General features: G+C 32.0%; 1 protein-coding gene across 1 annotated transcript; it reads left to right on the top strand.

Moving 5' to 3' along the window:
• Positions 1 to 4,285: 4,285 nt before the first annotated feature.
• LOC120083609 (NDR1/HIN1-like protein 10) lies at positions 4,286 to 6,110 on the top strand. The gene is made up of 2 exons (XM_039039431.1): positions 4,286 to 4,890; positions 5,646 to 6,110. Exons 1-2 carry the CDS (start codon positions 4,403 to 4,405, stop codon positions 5,764 to 5,766), a joined length of 609 nt encoding a protein of 202 aa, XP_038895359.1. The 5' UTR covers positions 4,286 to 4,402; the 3' UTR covers positions 5,767 to 6,110.
• The last annotated feature ends 5,982 nt before the right edge of the window (positions 6,111 to 12,092 follow it).

The following is a 12,092-nucleotide window of genomic DNA, read 5'->3' as shown; positions in this document are numbered from 1 at the left end:
ATCCAATTCAACATCCAGATTATTGGCCAGAATTATCATTTACAGAAGTTCGTTCAAATGCGGACTTACTAAGAGAACAAGGTTGGCCAAAAAAGTACATGCATTCATAATGAAATGGATTGGAGAGAGGTAAGCCAAAAAGGCGATGTACAATTTGCAAGAGAGAAAGACATAACAGACGCACTTGTCCACAACGTACACTGGTGCTTCGTCTTTGGGTCATTAGGTGTATTTTTTTTACTTGTATATTTTATGTACTTGTATTCTTTATGTACTTATATTTTTCATGTAATTGTATATTTCATGTATTTGTATTCTTTATGTACTTATATTTTTCATGTAATTGTATATTTTATGTACTTGTATTATTTATGTATTTATAATGAATTTATGTAATGAATTTATTTTATGTAATTGTATCTTTTTATGTATCTTTTATGTCATGGATTTTATTATGTGATGTAATTTGAACTTCTTAGGTAATGAAGCCTGGTCCTTCTAATCCTGTACAATTATACCAACAAAATACGCATCGTTTACAAACAGTATGGGATAGTTCTTTCACTATAGTGTTGAGTTGTCGGAGGAGGGAGGCGACTGCACAGCATACTATCCCATTTGATCATCGCATTATTCCCTATGTTCCGCAAGCAGGTTTTCTTGGGGTTGCACAAATTGGTTTTATCTAGCTTGATTGGCACATTGTTACTGCTCTAGTTGAGCGTTGGAGACCAGAAACCCACACATTTCACATGCCTTGTGGGGAATGTACAATTACGCTACAGGATGTTGCCATACAATTTGGGTTACAAGTGGACGGGCAACCATTGACAGGTTCACTACAGTACGATTGGAAGAATATTTGTGAATAGCTCTTAGGTATTCTACCAGAGGTTCTGAAGGGATCAAGATTGAGTATCCCCTGGTTGGCGTCCCAATTTCCAGAATTACCTCCCGATGTGATGACAACAGCGTACATAGGTATGCACGAGCATACATCCTATAGCTTATTGAAGGATTTTTGTTTGCTGACAAGTCAAATACTATAGTGCATCTCATGTTCCTCCCACTATTGTTTGATTTCGAGCACACTGGTACGTACTCGTGAGGTGGTGCATGTCTTGTATGGTTGTATAGAGAATTTTGTCGGGCTTCCAATACACAAGTGTTGGAAATAGTGGAGCCATCGATACTACAGGCTTATGATTGATTTCCAATTATAATACCACAAGTCCAGCTACAGGCCCCAGATCATCGTCCACTTGGTGCCATGTATTATTTCATTTATATATTTATTTCGTTGCCATTTTATGTAAGAATATAAATTAATTGTATTTTTTATAATTTTATATGGAGTGGTATATTAGCTGTCTCTGAACAGTCAACAAATATGTTGCTTGTGTACACACAAATATTTGACATGCTGATGCACAATCAGGTAGCAAATGTATATATAAATGAATATTTAAAACATTTTAGATGTATACTTATTATTATTTTTTTTTTGTCAGATTATTTGGACGTCATATACACAATAGATTTGGTCATCCTTACCTGATTATTGTCATGATGGTGAAGACATCTGATTGACCGTTAGCCCTCTTATATACTTCCATATAGTAGAGTGGCATCATCTAGATCGTGTGTTGAGACAGTTCGGTCTGCGACAAATGATACCTTTATTGTCCTATACACTCCCACACTACACCAAATCGATTTGAGAGGTAAGCACGACCAAGACTGGAGTCGAATCCATGCAGAATATTTATCCTATTGGCATGGACGATATGATCGTTGTGCACAGGAAGAATTAACAAATGGGCCAACTGTATCAGACGACTACTTTTCCTGGTACAATTTGATCACGAAGCGATTTATCACACCTGAAAGCACTTACTATTACTGCATGGTAAGAGATTTAAAATAAGACATTTTCCATATATATGATATGAATATTGTTTAATATTTATTTTTTTTATTGTACAAAATAATTTTATCGGCGATGTTCAACAATATTCAGTGAGAACCACTTACCAGAATTGGGTTCAATGTGTCAGAAAACATTGGTCAACGTAGAAGGTATTATTCAACAGACAAGACGACTCAATGTTCCTGACACCGATCGAAAACGTATTCATCGTAGACGACAACGTAAATAGGGTGAACCTAATTTAGAGGGACACGAAGACAACCCCATGGGGGGTAAGAGCCAGGGGTCGTTTTTAAATTTCATGTAAACTTTCATTTTCAAATTGTAAATTAAAGAACTAACTGTAAATATTCTTTAATATATGACATTTTTTAAAATATGAGTGCAAGATATTTTCATTGTAGATTAAATATATAATTAAGTTTAATAATCAAGGAATTTGTGGACCAATTCCTAAAGTTTTAATATTGTTTTACATCTATATTTAAAAAAAAAATAGTCAACACACTTTTTAAAAAAAGAAAAGAAAAGAAGAAAAGATAAGCAAATCGTGGACGGGGTTAACGAGTTTGCTCTGACCAGTCAACCAGTCAGCCGGCGTGGTGCTAATTAGATTAAACAGTACTTGTGTACCGGGTATACGAGTTTGCCACATGACAATCGTGTACTCGGTACACGATTTTACTACCCTAATTTTATCAATAGTTTTCCCAAACACTTATTCTTAGAAAAAGTTTCCCACCAACCATATTTATGTCATTATATTTTAAAAAAAAACATTATTTAAAAAAGATCGATATATAAACTTTCAATTTAATAATTAAGAATCTCATTAAATATTAAAAATGCTTAAAAATCAATCATTGTATTAGATAAAAAAAAAATGTTTCCAATTACACCTCAAATTGTTAATTTTGTAGCCAATAGTTTCATTATTACTTTTTCAAAAATTGTATAATACTATATGTATTAGACACACATATCGAGATATCAATATTCTAGTATATATTTTTTAAAGTTCAAGAACTATATATGAAATAAATTTAGAAGTTAATGGATTTGTCACTGTTCGTATGTGTGTTAATTATGTTTATTGTAGCGATATTGTATAGTTTGAATATTATATTTGTGCATCTAAAATTATATGGTTATGCTCATTCTAGTGATATTGTATGATTTGAATCTTATATGTGTATCTAAAATTATATGTATATGAACTTATATTCCCTACATATTGGTTCCGCCACCGCATATAGATCGGAAAATACACCTAATAATTCGTATGTATTGGAAATACATTGATCAATATATAAAGTCTAGATAAGTAATATATATTGAAAAAATAAATTTTCTATATAATGTCTAAATAAGTAATGTTCATTTTTTTTTCTGATAAATGTGTTTGTTGTATAAAAAGTATAGGGAAAAAAAATACTTTTTTGATCCCTAAGTTTTGGGTCTATATCCATTTGATCATTAAGTTTCACAATGTTATACTTTTAGTCATTGAGTTTTGTGTTGGTTTCAATCTAGATTTCAAAATATTTCCATTTCACCTTTGAGATTTGAGTTTTATTTCAATTTGGTTTCTAGGTCTCAATATTTACATTTTTAGTATCTATTTTTCTATAAATACTCGCTTTCAGTCTTCTATGCTAAAGCATATTAATTAATTTTGAATAAAATAAAGTGAAAATTTTAAATTGGTTTAAATATTGATGAAAAATAATGAAATTTAAGTAATTATGATGGTTTTAATTCTCTTAAATTAATTAATTGACATTGATATTAAAGACAAAAAGTGTCTATTTAGTGAAAAATCGAGGTTAAGAATGTAAAATCTATAAATTAAGAGACAAAATTGAAACAAAACTCAAATCTCAAGAGAGTAAAATTGTAACATTTTGAAACCTAGAAACTAAATTGAAATGAACCTCAAATCTTAAGAACTAAAAGTAAACATTTTAAAACATAGAGATCAAATGAAAACTAGACCACAAATCTAGGACCAAAAAGTATTTTTCCCGAAATTATTTTATATTTAAAAAAGATGTGTCTATTTTGATAAACTTGTCAAACACACATGTTTACATACAACAATTCTTACTTTACACAAACACATCTACACATTTTACTCAAACTAAAGTCTTCGTGCTTAATAAATATGCGTCTTACACGAAAATCCCTTCGATGACACTTGTTTTTACCTCCTTTTGCCATGTGGGCTCGATGTATAGATTTTTTTTTTTTCCTTTATCCCCATATCCCCAACACAATGAAGACAACCCAAATCTTGAAGTACAAGTAGACACAAAACCCAATTGTAAATAGTGGCATATATTCCTGTACCCTTTCATTAAGCAAACCAAAACTCACACACACACTTCTTATACTACTCATCAATATCTCTTCACTCATTCATGAGAGAACAATTTTGAAAAACCAAGAGAAGTAAGAATTTTGTAAAGAACAATGAGGAGCACTGCTACACAAGGAGAAACATCATCACCATCATCAAAACAAAGCTCCTATAGGCAACAACATGGGACAGCAAAACGCACAAGAATCATAAGAATCATAGGAAGAAGCTTGTTGGGAGTAATATTCCTCGTTGGTCTTGCAATTATCATATGTTGGCTTGTTGTTGTCCCCAAAACCCCACGTCTAATTGTGGAAACCGGCAATGTCATAGTCCATAGTTCAACTCATAATATGCTAAAAGCTACCATAGTTTTCACTTTCAGAAGCTACAACCCCAACAAAAGAGCCACCATTCACATGTATTCTATGAGGATGATAGTCAATAGTATAGGCGAGAGGTTTCTCTCCGACATCCCCTCCTTTACGTTGACACCCGAAAACCAGACCGTCTTATCCTCCGCCGTCCGAGTCAACTTCGAATACCCGTTTGGTTTCAATGAAGAGATAGATCCAGAGCTTCGCTTCTCAGCTGAAGTCAGGTACAAACATTTTGAGAAAATTGTACAATCAACCCAAATCTTTAAAGTACGCTTTTTAAACCTTTTGCTTGTATCATCTGCTGGGCTCTTTTTAAACCAAAAAATTCAACTCAAATGAATGAGAGAAGCGAGAGAAAATAGAGAGAGTAAGAAGCATAACATTCTAAATCCAAGAGAATGAGAAAAGCGAGAGAGAGAAAATAGAAAGAGTAAAGAGTAAAAAGTTCTAAATCAAAGGAACAAGAGAAGATAAAAGAGCAAGAGAAAATAGAGATATCGTTGAACTAAAGGACTCTAAACTAAGAGGCGAGAGAGTGAGAGCAAGATCCTATTCCAAATTGCCCGATTTAATAATTTCACTCTTATATGACGTAAGAAAAAGGTCAAAAGGTAGGGCATAATTCCTTTTGGGCCCATATATATATATATACTGTTAGGTTTTGTTGATGTCAAAATCGCTATTTTTTCTTTAATTTTTATTTTTTTGGTTAGAGGACTTCAAAACTCGATTTTAACCTTAATTACTAATGTGATAATCATTTTATATTTTATTTTTAAATTTTAAAAATTAATTAAGAGTATGGATACTACTTTCGCAAATGCATTTCTTTTATTTGTTGCCTACTTTCTAAGAGTGTTTTCAAAATCTGTCTATTTTTTTAACCCTATAAAATGGTAGTTTTTAAAAATTTTATTTTTGATTTTTGAATATAAAATTTTGTCTCGCTCTATTTTTTTGGCTTTATTCTTTTCAGTTATAGTATCAATGGATGGATGTCGAAACCTCGGTTGCTCGAGATCTATTGCAATCACCTCTTGCTTAAGATCAATGCTTCTACAACATTCGATAATACAAAATGCAAAGTCGACCTTTGAGATTTGATCTTTGTGTGTTATTCTTGCTGAATAATCCCAAAGATTTGTAATTGAAAGTTTCATTTTTTTTACCCTTTAATTGTTTCTTTAAGGATAGAGAGTTCTTGCATTTATCTTATTTTATTTTATTTTTGAATAATGAAGAAGAGAATTGTATGGAAGATTTGAGAGAGGTTGAGAGAAATTTCCTTTGTGGAGAGCTGACTAAAAAAAATGAGGAAAATTATAGATAATTATATAATCTGTTATAGTGTGTGAAAAGAAAATTAAAAGAAAAAAACATAATTGTGAGCTTCTTTAAGAAGATCCATACAACTTGAAACCTCTAAACTTTTACACTGGGGAAGGGCAAATAAAGTCTCATTGTTTAATTAAGAAAAGAATAATTCTTTCATCAATTTGAAGCTTGATCGATTTTTTAATTTCTTATTTCTTCTTTGTTAATATGAATGGACTTTTCCTAATATCTTATACTAAAAAAAAGAAAAAAAGAAACATAAAGAAGAACCATATGAGTATCAGTATTCAACAAGAATAATTGAAACAAGTAATATATATATCAAGCTCCTATTCAACAAGAATTGAATGTATCAACAAAAAGATCCATGAGAAAACAACACATAATCATGAATTAAAAGGTTTTCATTAATCAATTAAAAAAAAAAAACTTTTCTACAAAGAGTGTACAAAGAGTGTGAGTATCATATAATGTCTAATCTTAGTAAGTTTTCTAAGCAATGGATAAATAGTCAATTATGTCATAACAAACATGCATCATATACATACAGCAAATTCATAGTATTCAACTATGATATGATCTCGTTGAAATCTAATTGACTATACTGTGAACAACCAAGTAAACGTAATACACATAAAAAAAGTACCTAGTGTAAGAAGTTTTTTTTTCCCCTTTTTGTTAAAGCGACTAAGTGCAAGAAGCTAAACAAAGATATGAACAAGAAATTTTTGTCTATAATTCACTGCGCTTCTACAAGCTAGCTACTATATCTCGTATAGACTTCATTGCATAGTATCTAGTATTGGATGGGAATGCGATCAAAGTCCCATATTGGTTAAATAAGGGGATGATCATGGGTTTATAAGGGAAGACAACTATCTCCAATGGTATGAGATCTGTAAATAAGGGGATGATTATGGGTTATAAGGGAAGACAACTATCTCCAATGGTATGAGACCTTTTGTGGTGATTCCAAAAGTCAAGCCATGAGGGTTTATACCCAAAGTGGGATAATATTCATACCATTGTGGAGAAGGGTTTATACCCAAAGTGGGATAATATCATACCATTGTGGAGAGGGTTTATACCCAAAGTGGGATAATATCATACCATTGTGGAGATATATGAATGTCAATTGGTATCAGAACCTTGGTATAAACCTAGCTGTATAGGTGAAATCCTCAAATAATGAACAACAACTTTAAGGAGCCTAGTTTGTGTTCTATATGGGTAATCTAGTGGTTTCCCCAACCTTGATAAGAGCAAGTGTTATCTACGCTCATGCTCGTGCGCTCTATTTGGATTATAACCTGAGATGAATGGGATGTACCTCGAGGTAGAAGAGCAAGTTGACTCGAGATGAACAAGATGTGCCTCTAGATAAGAAGCGAGTGACCCAAGATGAATTAGAGGTGCCTTGGGATTTAGAGCAAGCTCTCATAGTAGAGAGCAAATAGATTTATTCGAGGGGAGGCTCAAAGTGGTACTTTGTTCAAGGTGAGGATTGCTAGAAGTGCAAACAAAATACCACATTGGTTAGGGGAAGAGATTGATCATGGGCATATAATTGTGGGCAATTATCTCCATTGGTTTGAGGTCTTTTAGGGTGAAACTAAAAGGAAAGCCATGAGGGTTTACGCATAAAGTTGCTTGGTGGTCCTTTGTTTGAGGGGAGGATTGTTGTGTGGGAATGCGATCAAAGTCCCACATCCTTTAAATAAAGGGATGATCATGGGTTTATAAGGGAGGACAACTATCTCCAATGGTATGAGGCCTTTTGGTGTGGTTCCAAAAGCAAAGCCATGAGGGTTTATACCAAAAGTGGACAATATTATATCATTGTAGAAATATTTGGAGTTCTGTCATCCCTAACATCTACATTTTGTATGACCAAATTTTTTAATACACTACATGTGTGCGAAAAAGTTCCCACATTAATTAGGAAAGAGAATAATCATGGGCATATAAGTGCAGACAATTATCTTCATTGGTATGAGACCTTTTAGAGAGAAACCAAAAGCAAACCATGAGAGTTTATGCCCAAAATGAACAATATGCCCAAAATGAACAATATCATACCATTGTGGAGATATGTGAATGTCTGTTGTCCCTATCAATTGGTATAAAAAACTTTGTCTAAACCCAGCTGTGTGGGTGAAATTCTCAAATAATAATGAACAAAAAATTTTAAGGAGCCTAGTTTATACTCTATAAGGGTGGTCTAGTGGTTTCCCCTACCTTGATAAGAGCAAGTGTTATCTATGCTCATGCTCGTGTGCTCTATTTGATATTAACCTGAGATGAATGTGATGTACCTAAGGGTAGAAGAGCAAGTTAACTCGAGATGAACAGGATGTGCCTTAAGATAAGAAGCAAATGACTTAAAATGAACTGGAGGTGCCTCAGGATTTAGAGTAAGCTCGCATGGTTGAGATTTGATGGATTTGCTCGAGGGGAGGCTCGAAGTGGTACTTTGTACAAGGTGAGGATTGCTAGAAGTGCAAACAAAATTCCACATTGGTTAGGAAAGTGATTAATCATGGGCATATAAGTGTGGGCAATTATCTCCATTGGTATGAGGCATTTTAGAGTGAACAATATCATACCATTGTGGAGATATGTAGAGGTCCGTTGTCCATATCATTATATGTTCGTCATATAGATATACATAGTTCATTAATAGTATATTAGCTACCTTCACAAGGCATAAGGGGAACTTTTTATTAGAGAAAATAATTCAAATTACAAAATAGAGGGCTTTCTATGGTTAGATGGTGTATATAGTACATTTCTCTAAAACCAAGCAAAAATGTATATAATGCAAATACTGAGACCCCCATACTTGGTTGTTCAATGTGCCAGATAACAAATTTAAGTCATTCCTGAAAGAACCATTGAAGGTCCTTGAGCGGAACACGGGATCAAACCCAAACCCAAAATTTACAGAACATAAATTTTACAACAAAAACATACAGATTATGCATTTAAGAGATGATTACAACATGCTTAAAATAAAGATTATAGAATTGAAAATAGGTTTAAGAAACCTTACCCTTGAAGAACTCTTCTTCATGAAATTTCTTCTCCGAATCTTGTCACGTACAATCTCGAACTCTCTAACTGTCAATGAAGACACCACTACGAATGTGACCTTTGTCTCTGGATGAGAATCCAAGAGTTTTGTGGGCTCTAGCTATTTTGGAAGAGAGAGAATTTCTAGAGAGAAGTGAGGAGAAGGATGATAGGGATCAAGTTGGAACCTACCAAACTCCTCCGTAAATTTTCTTCAGGAAGAAGAAGAAAAGGAATAACCCTTTCCAAAAACAAAACTTTCCAGTAACGTAGTAGAGAGAAAGGGGGAAGGAGTTACAATTTTATTTGATCGGTAGAAAGCCTAGACAACTTTCCTCCGCATCATTCGCTTTGAAACTTAGATGGTTGTTATAACTTAATTATGCTCCCAAGGAAATTTGGAAATATACTAATAACCTAGAAAAGTGAAGTATTTATCAATTTTTCTTTTCAAATTAATTCTAAACATGTTTTTTTCATTAATTCAAAAGTTTTAATTATTTTGTTAATTAGAAATATTAATATGCTTTAATAGGTAATTAGATTGGTTAAGATATTAATAAGTTTTCTGCAAAGAGAGATATAAAGTTCATTGAAATCTCCACCGCCAAGTACTTCTACATTCTACATGAGAGAATGAAGTTTATTAAAATAATTCCTAAACATGTTTCCTATAAACTCTTTCCTAGTAAAGCAAAGTATCAAACATCCCTTTACAATAGGAGAAAAAGGTCCTTATAGCTTTCTAAAAACGCTATAATAGGTCTATTATAGTGTTTTATGTAATGTCATAATGCTATTAAAAGTATGAGATTTTTTACAGCCTTATTTTTCTACTTAATTCCATCATTCTTCAATGAAAGTTGAAACCAAATGAGAGAATAGGCAAATCTTGCAGACAAAATGATGAAAAGTATGTCAAAATAGGTTGTGCCAGACAATAATATAATAACCATGAATCATGTTATGAATTGACAAAATTAAAATACTAAAATTACATAGATAAATAATTACATTGATTAAAATGATAATTGAGGATGAGTAGAATATTGGACTTTTTAAAACAAAAAAGTAGTATATATTGAGACACTGACGGATCTAAGATTTTATGTAAAGAGTGACACAAATTCATTTGCATGTAACTAGTGGCAGATCCAAATTTTCATAATAGGCGCACATTTAAACAAAGTTACAAATTTAGCCCATGAATTAATGGATTTATCATACATAGTTAACTTCAAAAAATAACTAATAGGTTCATGAATTCTTGATTTTATGTATATTAGATAGAATACAAAGTTTATATCCAATTGAGTCCATTGCATATTAAAAAAATTAATTAATTAATATATAATAACCAAAAAAATTTGAAAATTTAAGGTTTAATTAGACATAAAAATAAAAAATTTTAATTTTTTTAATAATTTCAATATTTTTTAGAGTTATTATATCTAGAATAGAAACTTTAAAGACATTCTTTAGAGACTTATAAGAATAAAAAATCCAAAATTTAGAGACTTATTACTCATACTTTTCCAAACTTAAAAGAGTATAAAATATGGATTATTCCATGTTCATTATTCATTAAAAAGTAGGAAATTGTATGTTTTAAAAAAAATTGAAAATTAAAAAAATAAACCAGTATATATGAAAAAACCATCCAAATTAAAAATATATATATAAAATGTTAATTGCAATTGGTAGCATTTTTAGAGATAATAACTAATATAATATTTTTTTTAAAAGTACAAATATAACAAAGTCTATCAAATATTGATAGACTTCTATCACATCGATATCAATGCTAGTTAGAAATTGAACCCCAATCCCAAGTGTGAAAAGCATAATTGTTGGTGCTTACAATCACTGAAACAACCATAGTAACAACATTCTTTAACGAAACATATTAATTATATACATAAAATACGATACACATATAACGTCGTTTTTTGAAGAGAGCCATGTATCTTTGTGATCTCTTGATAGATCCGTCCTTATATTGAAAGTACACCTATAAAAATAGCATTGACATGATTAAAACAAGGGAAAATTAAAAGGATATTGTACTTTTAGAAACTATTTAGGAAATTATTGTTGTTTTCAAACTATTTATCAAAATATTGTTGTTTTAAATAAGTCGAGGGTTGAAAATTCGACTTAGTAGGTCAAATTTTGAACTCTCGACCTTCCTTTTTTTTTTTAGGAAAATATTGTTGTTTTCAAACGGATTCTGTCATCTCAGCAAGTCTGACTAAATAACGAGCTAATGAATCTTCTTCTTTTTGCCGCTAACGAGCTAACGAGCTAATCAAATTTGAGAGCGAGATTATGAGAGACAACGAGAGTTTGAGAGAGCGAGAGTTTGAGCGAGAGCGAGAACGAAAGTGTGACGTTTGCAAGAGCGAGAGGTGAGCGTGAGCGTGATCGAGAGCGAGAGCGAGAGCGAGAATACCGTACAAATTTCCCTTTTTTTTTTCCTTTATTAATTATACACATTCCACCTTCTTCTTTCTAATCCTTTCTTCTTTTTTTTTTTTAATTTTCCATTTTATAAAAAAAATTCTAAAAATATTTATTATTTTATTTAAACTCTAAAAGAATAAATTAAAAATAATAATAACTCATAAAAAATAAAAATTAAATTAAATATCTCATTTATATAAAAATAATTACAAAAAATCAATGTGTCCCACAAGCGGGACATCGTCGATTTCGAGCTGGTTGTCGTCGTGTCGACTTCGACTTGAGGTTGCTCGGGTTTCTTTTGTATGTTGCTTTGGTACCTCTGCAGGCGCTTCATAATATAAATATTCATTATGCTTCTCCACGACCCCGACCATGTCCATGCACGTATGAAGATGAAGGACCAGCCTCTGAGTCATAATGTCCTGAACCAAAATGCTGGCATCATTATCATCGGACTAACATAATCAGTTTGACTCTGCGTCTGCGTCATAGGGGGTAACTCTTCCACATTATGTGCAACCTCATCAAACTCATCCTCTTCTCCGAACAG

This window comes from Benincasa hispida, chromosome 8 (assembly GCF_009727055.1).
Source record: "Benincasa hispida cultivar B227 chromosome 8, ASM972705v1, whole genome shotgun sequence".
NCBI lineage: Eukaryota > Viridiplantae > Streptophyta > Magnoliopsida > Cucurbitales > Cucurbitaceae > Benincasa > Benincasa hispida.
Note: the sequence above shows the minus strand (reverse complement) of the source record. Positions and strands in the feature narration are given on the sequence as shown.